Consider the following 15,926-nt stretch of genomic DNA (forward strand, 5'->3'; position numbering starts at 1 on the left):
ATCGGTATCAGTAATCCTGGCCCTGTATTTACAGTATCACACAGCACTAGTGGTCCCAATTAAAAAGACACACTAATTAACTGATCCGTAGTTGTGCTGATTTATTTAGCTGTAAATCAAACATTTGGATTTGTGCTTCCTGCTTTGATATTAGATTAAAAAAAATACAGCTGTTTTTGGGTGTCCAGCTATAACAATGAGTCTTCATTCAAAGCCCAGCCACTTCAAACAGAAAGGGACAATGACAGAACATTTACTGGGAAATTCAATAAACTTATTCGAGCATCAGCAGAACAAGACAGATGCTCGATTTGGAGGAAAAAAAAATCAATCCAAAATGTGCCACAGACACAGACAGCGCACCAACATGTGGCTGAGGTATATGCAGGGGCAGCAGTTTGGACAACTTCATGATTCACCCGTCCGACTTTCCTAAAAGATAACAGAGAGGGGGTGTCTGAGATTGTCAGCTGCCCTCTCTGTGTGGCTCAAACGCCCTCTGCAGCAGTGATAAAGGAACACTAACCTCACTCTCCATGTTGGAAAGAAAAACAGCTGAGCACACAATCCTTCAAGGACTCCCTCTGTCACTTTTTAACCCCCCCCTCCTCGCCCCCTTTCACTCTGGAAGGAATTTCACTCTCCCTCCTGGGCTCGTTTTAAACTCTCCTGCAGAGTCGATCCCAAAGAGAGGGACGGTCTCCCCCTTCATCACAGATTTTTTCTAAATATTTTTTAAAATCAAACACACACATCTCAGCGATCCTGGAATTTCAGGATTTGGTTTTCCAACAACTTTTTGCATATTCTACTTAAAACAAATATCATTACTTGTGACCCACCTATGAGCAATCATAATAATCTTCCGCATCACATCCTCTTTAATTTTTCTACTTAATAAAACTCAAATATGTGGAGATGACAAGTGCTTTAGAGAGGCTTATATAATTACTCACATGTCCCTGCAAGTGGACGGCAACACAGAGAAATTAAATCTGTAGCTGAGAAAACATTTACAGACATCCTGCTGAGGAGGTGACATGTTTAAAATGCTCAGAAAAACATTAAACAGCAACTGCAGAGAGCGTTTGATTCGATCACAAAGAGCATTTTCACAAAATTAAGTCCATTCATTGCTGTTTGGTCATCAGTGCAGTAATCTTCAGGACTCTGTCTTCCTCGCGTCAGCACTCGCGCTCCGCCGAGAAACACAATCTGCATTTCTCTTCGAGACGCTTTTTGTTCCCCTTGTTCAAACTCTCATCAGTGTCCAGAGGTTTGAGAGGTTCACAGGTGTGCCGCCGGTGTCTCCGGGTTGTTCTTGCTCCGACCTTTCCCGGCTATTGGCCGGTCTCTCTCCTCCCACAGCGTGACGCCGTCGCAGGCACAAATCTGTTTGGGATTTTGGAAAAGTCCCGCCGATCGGGCGATGATCCCACAGGCCAGCCTGCACAGGGAAAAAACAAAAACAACAAAACAAAAAAGAACAAAGAAATTTAAAATACCTACAGTTGACCAATTTAAAGTGCCTGAAATAATAATTTTGATACCAGCGTTACGTCACATTGCATTTTTCATTATTTAAGTTTTGAGATTTTAGTTAATTAATCACAAAAACACTGAGTTAGTGCTGTGGTCATGACTGATATCCAGGTGAAAGGATTACTGGCACAGAACTGGGCGATGCCAGCAATCAAACACTAGTCAGTCAGTGAAAACAAACATTTCCTGGTCTTGAACAAAGGTGCAGAGGACCTCTGTAACACTGGCAGTCTACAGGAGTTACAGAGGAGTTACCCAGCTATTAAGAGTAGTTCAGAAGCTACAGCAGCCATCGACTAATTAGAAGGCAGGTGATTTGAGCCCAGGCTGCTCCTCTTTACATGCCAAAGTATCCTTGGGCAAAATACTGAAGATACTGACCCCCTAAGTTGCTCTCCGATGCATTCACTGAAGTGTGAATGTTAGATAGAAAGCACTCGGGTGAAAAAAAAGTGCTTGTATGGGTGTGAATGAGCGATGGGGGCACGTTGTATAAAGCTTCGAGTGCTGCAGCAGAGTAGAGCGTTTAACATTAGAGGGCTTTAATAAAACTAGCAGATAGTCTACAGGTGGCCAGGAAATTTACAGCAGTCTGACAAATCTGTTTCTCCTCCTCTCGTTACTAATAACAGAACTAACAGCTCTTATATACACACGTCATTTGGATATGCAAATATTATTTTAGGCACACTGTACGACTCAAAAACTCTATGACCAATGCAGGAGGGACAGGAACCATGTTTGTTGCCTGCCTCGGGTCCTGGAAGCATGCAGGGTCTTGCAGAGAAGGCTGTTTGCAGTGAATCGCCCTCTCGGTGGAACAGATGCCACGCTGCCGTCAGACTCTGTCCTTGAGCACCAGATGGTAATCATGGAGGTGAGGATGGACTCAGCACAGCAGTAATGGTCGGGGCTTTGAAGCAGGCTGGCTCATGACGCGTCTCCACTGAGGTGCTGAAGGTGACTCTGGAGACAGGAGGATGTGGTGCTTCGGCGTGGATGGAGACAGGTGGTGTAGTCCAGCTGCTTTCTGGGGTTTCTCTCTCTCTCTCTCACAGGTATGTAGAGAGGTGTTGCAGTCATAGAGGAGTGGTTTGTGGGGGTGGGTGGAGTCTGAATGTTGATTTGTTGACAAGTGGGCCTGAACAGGGAATGAGGTGACAGTGGAGCTCACCAGGAGTGGGACAAGTGTGGAAAAACCCATCAAAGATAGTAAAGTACAGCTTGAGCAGCACAGGGAGTGGCTGCAGTGAACGCTTTTCATTGTTCAGATGAAACAGCAACAGACTGGCTGCACCACATATTTTTGATACTGCACCCATCTGACAACAGACGCTCTCTGGAGGTAGACAGATAGCCTGGAGCTCTCCACGGACTACCAACGTACTCCTGCTTTGAACCAACACTTCCTCATTAGCTTAGCTTTGATCCAGAGCTTGTCAAAAATCTGTTTTTGTTAGAACGAATATTTGCTTAAAAAAAAGATTTGTATCATGACTTCATTCACTAATTCGTGTTTCAGCTCTGGCAGGCAGAGGATGGAAAACTATGTGAAGATGCTGGGATGAAAACACGCAGCTCCCAGTCTGAGGCTGTGGTTCTCAGCCAGTGGAGTTAGGAGGGCCCGCTCTGAGTTGGGATGAGTTACTGTCAGCAGTGGAGAAGTTCCAAGTCACATCTGTAGGAACATGGATGCTCTACTGGTCTGCTGTGAGGAAGAGAGAGCCAAGCGTGAAAGTGAAGCTACTTTATTTACTTATCGCCGGATCTACATTCCTACCCTCACCTGAGGCTATGAGTTGTGATTAATCAACGGATATGAGATTCTTCCAAAGGATGTCAAGGATCTCCTTTAGAGACGGGTAGAGAGGCTGCGAGCCCACATTGAAAGGAGACAGCTGAGGTGGTTTGGTTTTACTAGGATGCCTCCTGGATGCTTCCTAGGTGAGGAGTTTTAGGCAATGTGGGAGAAAGCCCAGATCAAACTGAGAGATTATATCTCTCATTTGGCTTGGCGATGCCTCAGGGTCCTCCTAGTAGAGCTGGAGGGAGTTGCTGGGGAGATGGAGGTCTCGGAGGCATCTCTGCTTAGATAGTTTCCCCGTGACCAGAACACATAGGTGGTGGAAACAGGTTGGATGGATGATTCTGGAGATTTTTTGCTCAAACTGTCATAAAAGGTGAGCAAAGTTAGCACAAATCTTTTTAATGCTAACTGGTTACTTCGTTTTTCAGCAATAATGCTAATGTATTGCTGATGTCCCAACAGTATAGTGAGCACGAAATATTTATTTTCTTCACATTTTACAAAGTAAATAATTTACTTGTTGTCGAAGAAAATTGGCTTCAATGGTGGGTGATGAAAACGGCCGATAACTGCTGTTTTGTGATGTAAAGCAAAGTGAATCCATGAATGAACTGGAAACCAGCCTGAAGCTACGCATGTTTAACACAAACCACCTTCACACCCACCTTTCTCCAGAGTTCCCAGTCTGTTTGGAGAGAGGGTGACCTCCTCGACCCAGGTCGTCCTCACCTGCGTCCACAACCAGTGATCGACCAATCACATCCCACACCTGGAAGCAAACAGACCAAGGCACGCTGTTCAGCTCCTGTGGCTAAGTACGAGTGCCAAATATAACTCTGTGTTACCTTAAGCTGACCGTCCTCCAGTCTAAATGAGGCTCTCCCGTCTGGTCCAGCGATGACATTTCCCAGATCGCCGACATGCTGTGTACAAAACAGTACCTGTGAAAACTTAACTGTACGTCAAGTGGTTCAGTGAAGTATAAAACTATTAAAAAATAAGGAGTTAACAGCATGGCAGAGTTACAACTCTTTCACACACTTCATTTAAAATTTAGCACCTGGAGCAGAAGAGCCCAAAACGGCTCCTCCGGGACGTGTTTGGCAATCTGAGCGGGTTATCGCATCTCGCATTTGGCCTCCGCTGACATTTTAATACAAGCCAGAAGGAGGTACAGTCTGAATTTATGACACAAGGATCCTAGCACTGCTGATCGCTCTACTTATGAAAATGAATGACTTTATGGAGAGGTTATTTTAGAGCGAGCTAAAGAAGTAATTTATCGTACCCTGTCGGAGTCCTCTGGACTGCCGTGTTGTCTCCCAAAGGGGTTATAGTGCTCTCCACAACTGCAGAGAAAGGAGAGCATGATTAGTTTGAGCATCTCTCTATAAAAGGGATCCATGATCATCATCTCCACCTTCCATAATGTTATTGTTGGAGTTGGTATAGACTGTCCGGGGTGTTTCCTACTTAAACTTTGGCCATGTTTAATATACTGTAGCATCTGGTGAGCGGTGGGAGAAAACACCTTACTGTTGATTTCAGAGGTCAGACTGGTTCAAGTTGATAAGACGGCAACAGTTACTAAAATAGTAAAAGTAACAAAGAACGGGGGCCGAGGAGGAAAACAATGGCAACATTTTATTTGTTTCCATCGGTTAGCTTTACATTACACGAACACATGGCAATTAACATGTAACACGCCAGCACAAGCATAAATGCCAGCATGTCCGCCACTTGTAACGCAGGTTACATCATAGGCTCCATAAAGATCCTCTACAGAAGCCTAAATCAGGCCTGAGTCACTATAACTGGACGAGAGAAGATCAGAAGAACGTCGCCTGGTCTGATCGGCTCTGAAGGAAAAAGGGAGTCTAGGTGTACCTAATGAAATGTCTGGTGAGTGTATAAGGCAGAAAGTAATGAAAACAGGTAGAGGTGTGAGGGACTTGATGATGGATGGATCTGTCCCTCAGTTTTCTCATTTGTGAGTTTGACGACAAAGACTTCACACGAGCGTATTTTACTCCCCCTGATGTCCGATACGTTTTACATCTCTGCAGGACGGCGTCAACAAAGAATAAAAATGCTAAAGCTACACGCCTGTGAGCAACAGTTAACGCCGCCCGTCAATATGCGCTCGGTTAATTGAATTACTGAGCCTAAACTGACAAGTGGAAGCTTAAAATGACACACTGTCCCATTAACACGTTAAATCAGCGGGATTTCAGATGAACTCCGCTAAAGCCCTGTTTTTAATTAAAACCATAATTACATTACACAATAATTTCATCTCTCGCTGCCGTCTTCTCCGAGGCAATAAGAGCTGAGGCTCATGGGTACAACAGTATACAATGTCCCTCAGAGACACAGATGAGATAATTAAAACTGACAGCTGTAACATAAGCCCGTACGTATGCGTGGGAGTTTTGAAGGTCATCGCTTGCCTCGGTACCACAAACCCCGTTTTTTGTTCTTTCACATCACAGGTCAGACCACACAGATTTTTCTTTGCGGGAAAAGAAACCAAACCGCAGAGAAAAGCTAAAAGTTTACAAACTCGTCAACTGATTCGGACCAGAGTAAACGAACTATGGGTGTGAAAAGGCCCGAGACTCATAACCATGACTCTTTCCAGGGTTGAGCTTAGGAAAAGTGTAAATCACCAATGACTCCCCATCTCCTTCACACTCTACACGATGCTGATGAGCTGATGAAACTGGTATGAAACACTGGTCTAACCTGAGGCAGTCCAGTGTGAGGTCCCCCAGCGTGTGAACGTGGAGACCGTGGGGTCCGGGCTCCAACCCGTCAATGGTCCCGTCAATCAGGCAGCGTTCCTCGGACAGCTGCAGGAAACGCACCACCCCCTGAATCGATCCGGCACCGGCTAACATGGCCACCGCTGCACCCAGATCTGCCACGGAAAAACAGAGAGGGTGAAGCACTTACTTGTGTTGGGGTAGTGCTGTGATCAGACTGCTTCACATTAGATTTTATCTGTAGGGAGCTGTGAGCTCAACATAAAATGAACCAGTTTAAAGCTACAGAGAGAGGCAGACTGTGCTAGGTTGTGGGGCTGAGTGCCTATCTTATAGTGCTGTGCTTCACAGATTAAGTAAGGATGGAAGACAAGGCTCGGAGGTCTCCGGTGTAGTCAGGATGATCTTTGTGTTCACACTTTAAAGCAGATCAGCTGATATTTAGTCCATGTTTAAATCATAAACTGCCCTCAGTGCATGCAATCACACGGTTACTGACCTGTGATTGGATCAGCAGAATGTATCTGACTGAGACTTGCTACCACAAACAGAGGTTCAACTAATGAAACTCCATTTTGGCTGTTTTATGAGGCATCTTTGTTTAGCAGGAAGTCCGATAAATCAACTCAAAGTTACCACACTGTACCGCGCTGAATATCTGCAAGGAATGGCCCAAATACCTGGCTAAATATTATCTGCATTCACCCGGTTTTTAATTCATCAAAATAAGTGGGAACTACATTTTTCAAATATTACATTTAATCAGCTGTATTTTGCCTGCACGGTCTACAGTTTGGTACATGGACTCTTGCACTCTTCCCAAGATTAAACAGGACTATAAATCCGACTCAGCTGTGGTACTGGAAAGCTTCAGCGCAGGCACGTGCAGCTCCTGCTGCCGTTCCTCCTCACCTTGCTCTGATCCTCCGATGCCCTTCAGCACGGCCCTCCGTCCGGTGCTCTCTATCAGGGCCTGCACTTCTGCACTGGTCAGAGCAGATTCCACCAGCACCTGCTCCTGACCGACATCAATACTGACCGAGTTCACGCCTGCAAACACACCAAAACCATCATCAGACAGACAGACGGAGAATAACACGAATGCAGACAGCTGAGGAGAACATTCAGCGATGCGAATAATCTAAAAACAGAAACAGTTTGCCTAGGATTTATCTAATTTTCATTTTCTTAGATTTACTGCTTTACACTGATCTATATCAATGAAAATCTACCCTCATTAGGTACACTTATTCAACGACCTCCACAGTCACCAGCTCTCTGTCTAATCGAGCACCTTTGTGATGTGGTGGAGGAGGAGATTCAAATCGTGGATGTGTTGCTGTCATGTGGACCAAAACCTCTGAGGAATGTTTCTAGCACCTTGTTGTGTCACAAAGAATTAAAGCAGTTCTGGAAATAAATTGGTCCAACCTGGTACTAGCAAGGTTTTATTTTTTTATTGGGTTGTGTCTACATTTTCTTGTTTATATCTGTATAATATGTAGTCTATAGCTGGTTTGTTATTGTGAAAATGTTAAAGCTTTATTGTTTTCTAATAACATCCAACACTTGCTGGAGACAGAACCATGAATGTTATTTCCTGATAAGAGTTTTATTAGTTGTGGTGAGATTAATGGCTGTTGTTTTTCTCTCTTCAAAGTTATGTTGTTGTTTCAGCTGCTCCCTTAAGGGGTCGCCACAGCAGACCATCTGCTTCCATCTCACCCAGCATTAACATCCACCTCTATCACACCAACACCTGCGTGTATCTTCACTACATCCATGATCACCTCTGTGATCTTCCTCTTTTCCTTCAACATCCTTTGTCCATTATATCCACTATCCCTCCTCTGCACATAGGGCTGTTCGATATAACGATATATATCGGATGATGATATAAAAACGTCTATGTTTCATTTTATGCTATAGTTTGTTTCGTGGTGTCGCAAAATAAACTGTTTACAACAATATTTTTTCATTGTTTTGATGGTCACTGCAGTGGCTATATTAATTTCTTAAAGTTCTCTCTTTCTCTTATATTTAATATAACCACACTAGGGACGGACAAGCGCCTGTTTTTATGCGTTGTGGTTAGCAACAATGACTGTAACACCATCGCGTGTCCGCTTGTTTATGTTCCACATAAACCTTTCACAATAAAGCTCAAGATCCTGTTGAGACTTTTCAAAATAAACTGAATCACATGAAAGAGCAGATTATTTACGGATGAGAAGCAAAAAAGAGCCACCAGGTGCTAAAAAATAAACATTACACTCAAACATTAGAACAGGCTTTTCCCCGCAGCACGCCGCGTAATGAATGCTCACAAAGAAAACTGCGGCATTTACAACTTATGTCTAAAAATGTATCGTTTCATGCATCTGTTAAAACACTCGACTCCAGCTACATGACGCGCAGCTGGAAACACTTCACGCAAGTCGAGCTGCCCGAGATTCACAGAATTTACAGAAAATGTTAAATTTTTGTGATTTATATCGTTATCAGACGATATAATTCTTATATCGGGATATGAGAGTTTGGTCATATCGCACAGCCCTATCTGCACATGTCCAAACCATCTCAGCCTCGTCTTCCAGCCTTTGTCACCAAACGGCCAAACCTTCAGCTTTCCCTCTGATGTACTCATTACTAATTCTGTCCATTCTGGTCACTCAGTATGAAATACCATCATCTCCAAATCACAAATCAAATCATTTTTTCTTATAAAGTTGTGGATTGCTCGGTGCTCAATATGGTTTGACTCACTTAACAGGAAACAGGATGCTTCATATGTGTTGCATTACACACTCGCCTGCACTGATGGAAGTGCCTCAGCATTCAGTTAAGATGAAGCAGCTGAAATGACACCGTCTCTACTATATGACTAATGCTCCCTTAGAGTTCAGTGGGCGCTGCAGAAAAATGCAGGATCTTTCTGGAAACATCACTTGTTGCTTAGTGTAATGAGTTTACTTTAATATTGAAATGCAAAATCATGCTAACCAGCGTTTGTACTGCACTTTTAAGTGCGTAGGATGCAGAAAACTTCAGCAGTCCCTGTTTGTAGGAAAGTAAACAATGCAGTGGGGGTCAGCAGCTCTTTCTACATGTGCTTGCTCACCTGGTTTGCCCTCCAGAGCTGCTCTGACTTTCTCCCCGCAGCTTTCACACGTCATCTGCACCGCAAACTCCAGCTGTGGAGGACAGAGCGGACATTAAAACAGCTGGAGCCACCTGACAAGTGCACAGCAAACTGCGTAGGACGGCGACGCCGCGGTAAAGCGGCTTCAGCTCGCAAACTCATGTTTAACGCAAAAACGTAAAATAACGTCACCACACAACAAAAAAACGGGTTTACAGAGGGTAAAATGTGCCGACAAACCTTTGTGGGCCTCTGACAGTCCATGTTGTTAGAGCAGTGCGCCGCCTGGGCAATGAACACTGAATTAAACAGAAAACTTCCCACTTTTCGAGAAACGGAAATACAATGTTTGCTAATGGGCGCCGCCATGTTTGTGAGGTCAGAGTGACGTTCCGCCCGTTGCCGCCGTCAAGTGTCCACCAGCTGGTACTGCAGCCTCCTGTTTTACACGAAGAACACTTCACAGGAGAAGTGTTTGGCTTTATTAAGAGAGCGCTAAGTGATGTTATTCTTCAATTAAATCCTCGGAAAATAAAATAAATATTTAGCGTAACAAAAAATGTTTTACTCAAATCTAGTTAAAATACGCTGCTTAAATATAAACAGTAAAAGCTACTTTTCAGAGTCTTACCCAAATTATATACATAGACATATTTTAATGTTGTAGTATATTAATGTAGAGCACATAATCAATCTAATCAAATCTATGTACACTGATCACATGCACATAATCCAATTATTGTCAATTAATTATCTGAAACTATTTAAAAACTGCACTTGTAATTATATCATTATATAACCACTTACTTTACACCAGTTAATTGGTATGATAATGTAATAATAAAACCAGCATCGGAATCTGAAACTTCTTAAAAGATTATATACAGGAAATTTCGGTTATCAAAACCGATTTATTTAGATTTTATAAGAGATGAAGCAGTGATGTGACTGCACGTAATACACAACTTAGCAAAAATATATATCTTTATATTCTATTTTAGCTTTAGACACTGTTTTGAGCAGCCTTTCACAAAACTACATTTGCTCCTAAACACAAAAATTGCTCGTCCCTGGGTGGGCTCGAACCACCAACCTTTCGGTTAACAGCCGAACGCGCTAACCGATTGCGCCACAGAGACTGTTGCAGCCAATAATACATTTCTCGTCTTCTCATGGTTTCGATCATGTCACTGGTAAGTAGGGCTGAGTATCGTCGCTTATCAGCTGCTGGATGGTTGCTGAAAAAGTTTTGTGAGCTTTAACCTGGGATTCTGGCGTTTTTGGCTAAATACATTTATATTGATACATTTATAAATGTATTTTTAAATTTATATATTTAATGAAACGATATCGCTAAGTCTAGCAAAAAAGCTTGTTGTTACTTTTAAGTAAGCAAAGATGTCAACGTTACCGCTGCGTATAAAGCAAAATTGGCATTAGGCGTGTGTTCTGTGCTTTATGCTCAAAAGCACAAAAAGCGCTCGTCCCTGGGTGGGCTCGAACCACCAACCTTTCGGTTAACAGCCGAACGCGCTAACCGATTGCGCCACAGAGACTGACGGTGCACGGCAGACGGGGCTTTGTCCACCAGTGTTCTCGTTCTACGTTGCCGGTCAGTGTGCATTTGCAGACAAACGAACACCATGTTCAGGCCTCCAGAACAAAAGGCAGAAGCAAGAAGAAGAGCTTTGAATGTCCTTCAAGAAGCCTGGAGAACTATTCCCAAAAAACTACTTACAGAAATGACTACAAAGCTGCCTAAGAGAGTTCAGACTGAGTTGGAAAATACATGTGGACTTTCAAGGTTGTTAGAAGCTTGGTAAACAAACTGTCAATCAATGGACCTATGGCCAATTTCCCTATTAAAACATAAGGAAATGATGGGTCAGCAGTACTGGATGCAAATGCTGTACTGTGTTACACTGAAATGTTTACTAATTGTTAATATCAATAGACAGAATGGTGACATAAAAATGTTGAATGCTTGAAATTGATTTGAGCTACAATTACAGTTTAAACAACTACACAGGATTAACAAAGTCAAGATATCCTGTAGTGTTTATGCAAAAATTCAATACTGGCTTAAACTGCCGGCTCTCTGGATTGATCTGGCAGAACAACAGCAAAACGATTTTTAAAGGATGGCTTCTCCTGTGGGATTTGTCACATTTAAACCATTACATCCATCAAATCCATTTAAGCTGATTTTCATTCCTTACTGAACTAATAAAAAAAAATCCTATAGCCACAGTGAGTCACAATTATCAGACAATGTATTAATGTGGTAATGAGAGGAGAGCACACTGAAACAGTCAAGGAACATTATGAAGATATGGAAGGACTGTGGAAGGACAGGAACAGCTGGCAGCAGAAGATATAAGATTAGATTTACCCTCTGCTTACTGGTCCTCCAGTTCAGTTTTACAGGCTGTATCGATTATTGCGGATTAACCCTTTAAAGCCCAAACCATTAAATAATTGAGTGTTTATTTAACCTTCTGACAACGAAAATCTATATTCTTTGTATCATATTTGCTCCTTTTTGTGAAATTTATTGTTTAAAAATGTAATGTGCAATTTTTTTCGGTTTTTAGTGGGGAAATAAAACCCACACGGATGATATGTTCTCAAAAACTCACAGAAACTGTCAAATATGATACACTATGCATTAAAGCTCTACATACGGCACAGGAGAGATCACCTCGAAACTAGATGCCCTGTTCCCAGATTTTTGGAGGTTCATGAGGAGGCCATCGCCTGCTGGTGTTTCTGCTGTTTCAACCACTTCAGTGGTCACAGGTGTATAAAACCAAACACCGAGGCATGCAGACTGCTTCTACAAACATTAGAGAAAGAACGGCTCGCTCAGGAGCTCAGTGTACTCCGTGAAATTTCCTTACTACTAAATATTCCACAGTCAGCTGTTTTGTGGTATATAACAAAGTGAAACTGGTGTAGAGCAGCGGAGACGACCAATCCCGTTTCTACATCTGGTGATGTGATTGACGAGTCTGACAGTTGCCGGGAGAACAGTCCTTGTCTGACTGCATTGTGCCAAGTGTAATGTTTGGTGAAGGGGGAATCGTTGTGTAGGGTTGATCAAAACTGGTCAAAAGTCCCCATAAACACCCCTAAACCTTGTAGAAAGACTTCTCAGAAGAGCTGAAGCTGTTATACCTGCAAACAGTGGGCTGACATTATATTAAACCCTACGGATTAAGAATGACACGTCACTTGAATTGATATACGTGCGAAGGCAGACGAGTGAATACTTTTGGCAATATAGTGCATGGCTCTCTGTAATACTTTTGATAGCATAGGCGAGCCATGGGGACGTGGGATGATGTCAGAAAATCTGGGTCACAGGTCTAAAATAAAAGCTATGAAAATGAAACCTTCTCCAACTAAATTTGGGCGTGTAAGTATAGAGAGTGACACACATTCGCCACTGCGGACGTAGGCTCGTGCGCGCGGTGTGTCGATCCCAAAACAGGACGATCATTGTGTCAAAACAACACAGAGAGGCCGATGTCTTACACAGAAGAAAGCCGAGCGGCAGCTCAGCGAGAACACAGCGTCTTCTGTATCGGGTGCCTCGCTGGCTTTGACCTTTGACCCCGTGCCGAGTAATATGACCATATCCTTTAAGAGGGCCGAGCCAGTGTGCGCCAGGCAGAAAACACGAGTGCAGCCATTTTTGTGTGTGCCGAGCAGCCTTTTTCTCACACACACACACACACTGCCCACACAGCTAATTTATTCAGTAAATGGGAAACTGGTTACAACCTTTGCCCTCATGTTGAGCCGCAGCACTGAGCTCGCCGGTCAAAGGAGTGCCACCTGAGCCCAGGGGAGTGGGTGGTGGTGGTGGTGGGGATTTCATTAACACACACATACAGAAACAGGCACAAGACAGCGAGGAAGCGGCAGGAAACCTAATAACTACTCGAACATCGTCCAGAGCAGATTTAGCGAGAGAGAACAAAGGAGCGAGGTAAGAGGACAGGAGATGGTGAAATTAGTTGGAGGAAAAAAATGTGTCTGCTGGAAGGAGCAAATGAGAAAAAGACGAGAGAGGAGACAAGGCAACGCAAATGTGAGAAGGCAGCTGTGGGAAAAATAAGAAAGATGACAAAGAGGAGTGTGGGAATGCGTGTGTGAGTGTGTTTGGACGGCAGTGCGAAGCAGTGCTGACAGGATGTGTTGACAGGCCCGTTTGGAACAGTAGAGGTTTTATCTGTGCTAATAAATGAGGCCCTATATCCCATCCTACACGGGCCTATTAAAAACTGACCTGCAGTCTGTTGTACTTTCTTATTAAATATTTCAAGTGGGTGGAGCAGCTCCCGTTTCATTGATTACCGCAAAGCAAGCAAATCTTTATTTTTAGAGCCAGGGAGAAACGGAGAGGTAGAGAGGACTCGCACACAGCAACCAACTCATGCGTTTAAATCTAACAATGAATACAAAGACAGAGGTAATCAAAGGCTGGGGAGAAAGGAAATGCTTCGGCCTCCGTGGCGAGCGGCACAGTTTTTACAGCTCACACCATTCGTCATAATAGGGCGTATTAAGGCACTCACAAGGATGTCGTTATTATGTTTTTTTAAGTACACAAATCAAATTAATGTGTAACGAATTCAGTTTGGTTTATTATAGTTTATATATAACTAATTGAGAAGAAGCGTCATTGAAAAGTAATTTACCGACAAAGAACCCACTTTATTAAAGAGCTAGTTCCAATACTCTGGTTAATTGTTATCCAGTAGGGAGGTAGGAACAACTCCTGAAACCTCCAGCAGGAGCAGAAGCAGGGAGGTGCAGCTATCTGCTGGAACTGGACATTCTCATGTAACTCTCAGCTGGTTAAAGCCCATAGCATAGTTGCTCCACAGTGTGGTGGGTTACCCCACACAAGTAAAAATCCCTGCCTCGACGAGCGTGAACGTGCATCCAATTCTAAAAGTGTGCACGAGACACTAAGAGGCTTCACCATCACTTTTGCTGGTTGGACAGACTTTAGTTCATTGCCACCAGGGCGGCGGTGTCCAGCTGTCACAGAGTGACAACACATACCCTGGACAGGTTGCCAGTTCACCACGGGGTGAGAAGAACTGGCAACGCATACGACACGCTTCCACAAGAGCTTCTTTCCAACAAAAGTCAGACTGTTGGTGAAAAAACCCCTAAAATACAGACAAAATCTATCTCATCCAGGAGTGCAATACATATCTTTTCATACTTGTCCTTTAAGTGCAGTATGGGAATTAATGTTTCATAATTGAAATTACTTGAAATTGTGTCCCCTTACTTTACCTCACTGTGCACTTTGGTTTGTATTTGTATATAAATATAAATTTATTTGGCTTTGACTCTAAGCTCTGCGCATCAGATTTGCTTTGTATGCAGACCCAGTGCATGTGAACAAATGGCAGATAAGAGGCGTTATCACTATCTTATTTTTATCTTTTGAAACCACCAAAGAAAATCTACACTGTATAACATTTTGACAAGAACATGTCTCCTCAGTGCAGAAAGAATCCTCCAGGAAGCTCAGATATAATAGAATTGTTTATTATCTTAATACAAATAAGAACCAGGGGCTACATGTCTTTGCAGGTTTAGTTTAGACTGTGTACAGCAGGTGAACAGTATGTGAAAGTTACATCCTTAAGAAATAGGAGGAGAAAAAAAAATAGTCCAGCCAATCCATCGACTGTTCACTGAAGCCTCATCAGACATGGTCTCAGTGGAAGGGTGGCTGTCAAGAAGGTGTTCTTAAGGAAGGGAAACAGCGAGAACAGGCTGAGGTGTGCCAAATTACACAAGAACTGGATTGAAAATCAATGTCAGTAGTCTGGAGAACTATTCCTGAAGAGCACTTAGAGAAAAAGAGTTCACACTGCATTAAAGAATAAAGGTTTGCATTCCAAATATTGACTTTTAAGCTCACCAGAGTTGTACATTCTCCGTTTTCACCTACATATTTCCTGTATGTTTGCTCATGTTTTGTTTTAATAAACCACTTCACGAATTTCTTGGTGAAATATAAAGAAATGAGGACTTGATACTTTTGCACAGTACTTTAAATATTCAGTTTATTCTCCCAGAGATAAGGTGCTTTCTAATCTTCCGCCAGCAGCTGAGCTTTCTGACCCTCCTGTGGCTGCAGACACAAGTAAACTTAATATATATATACAGATGCCGCAGAAACACTTGAAGGCCACCAACAGAATCCATTCATCATATTGCACAGTTGAACAGGCTCGACCCACTGGGACTCCTTTAAAAAAGTTCTTTTTTAAACATCCTTATTGGTGTACAGTGAGATTTTAGAGGTTTTGCCTAAAACGGCAGCTTCTGCCAAGGGAAAGAAAGCCGTTACAGCCAGCAACAAGCTGCAAGAGGAAAACCAGTGAGAGGTCCAGGCATTCTCTATTGCAGTCAAATAAATAGGATTCATTACCGTGTTGAAAACGATGCTAGGATACTGCCCGACATGCTTCAGTGTGCATGTTTACATTTAATTTGTCAACCCTGGCTTCCTGTGTGCATGACATATCTTTAATGGCACAGAGAGCTGGGTTCACAGACACCGATTTCTAGAAGTGTCTGTGAGGCCATGCAGTGATTTGCATGAAAGAATCACGCCTGCTTTTAATATAGTGTG

General features: G+C 43.0%; 1 protein-coding gene and 2 non-coding genes across 3 annotated transcripts; all 3 read right to left on the bottom strand.

Moving 5' to 3' along the window:
* Positions 1-86: 86 nt before the first annotated feature.
* Positions 87-9,664, bottom strand: ccs (copper chaperone for superoxide dismutase). The gene is made up of 8 exons (XM_005751978.1): positions 9,497-9,664; positions 9,236-9,308; positions 7,027-7,164; positions 6,095-6,269; positions 4,638-4,698; positions 4,195-4,272; positions 4,015-4,118; positions 87-1,447 (listed from the first exon to the last, which is right to left on the bottom strand). Exons 1-8 carry the CDS (start codon positions 9,623-9,625, stop codon positions 1,288-1,290), a joined length of 918 nt encoding a protein of 305 aa, XP_005752035.1. The 5' UTR covers positions 9,626-9,664; the 3' UTR covers positions 87-1,287.
* Positions 9,665-10,321: 657 nt separating this feature from the next.
* On the bottom strand, positions 10,322-10,395 carry trnan-guu (transfer RNA asparagine (anticodon GUU)). The gene has a single exon. It is a non-coding gene; the product is annotated as a tRNA-Asn (tRNA).
* Positions 10,396-10,738: 343 nt separating this feature from the next.
* trnan-guu (transfer RNA asparagine (anticodon GUU)) lies at positions 10,739-10,812 on the bottom strand. Its single transcript has one exon. It is a non-coding gene; the product is annotated as a tRNA-Asn (tRNA).
* Positions 10,813-15,926: the final 5,114 nt, after the last annotated feature.

This window comes from Pundamilia nyererei, unplaced genomic scaffold (assembly GCF_000239375.1).
Source record: "Pundamilia nyererei isolate P.nyererei 1_Seehausen unplaced genomic scaffold, PunNye1.0 scaffold00336, whole genome shotgun sequence".
NCBI lineage: Eukaryota > Metazoa > Chordata > Actinopteri > Cichliformes > Cichlidae > Pundamilia > Pundamilia nyererei.

Bases quoted from the DNA above. Each gene is read 5' to 3' on its own strand.
- ccs (XM_005751978.1), bottom strand. From the start codon at position 9,625: ATGGCGGCGCCCATTAGCAAACATTGTATTTCCGTTTCTCGAAAAGTG. The intron at 4,699-6,094 runs GTTAGACCAGTG...CTTTCTCTGCAG, and splicing joins CTCACACTGGACTGCCTCAG to TTGTGGAGAGCACTATAACC. The intron at 1,448-4,014 runs GTGGGTGTGAAG...TTCCCTGTGCAG, and splicing joins ACTGGGAACTCTGGAGAAAG to GCTGGCCTGTGGGATCATCG.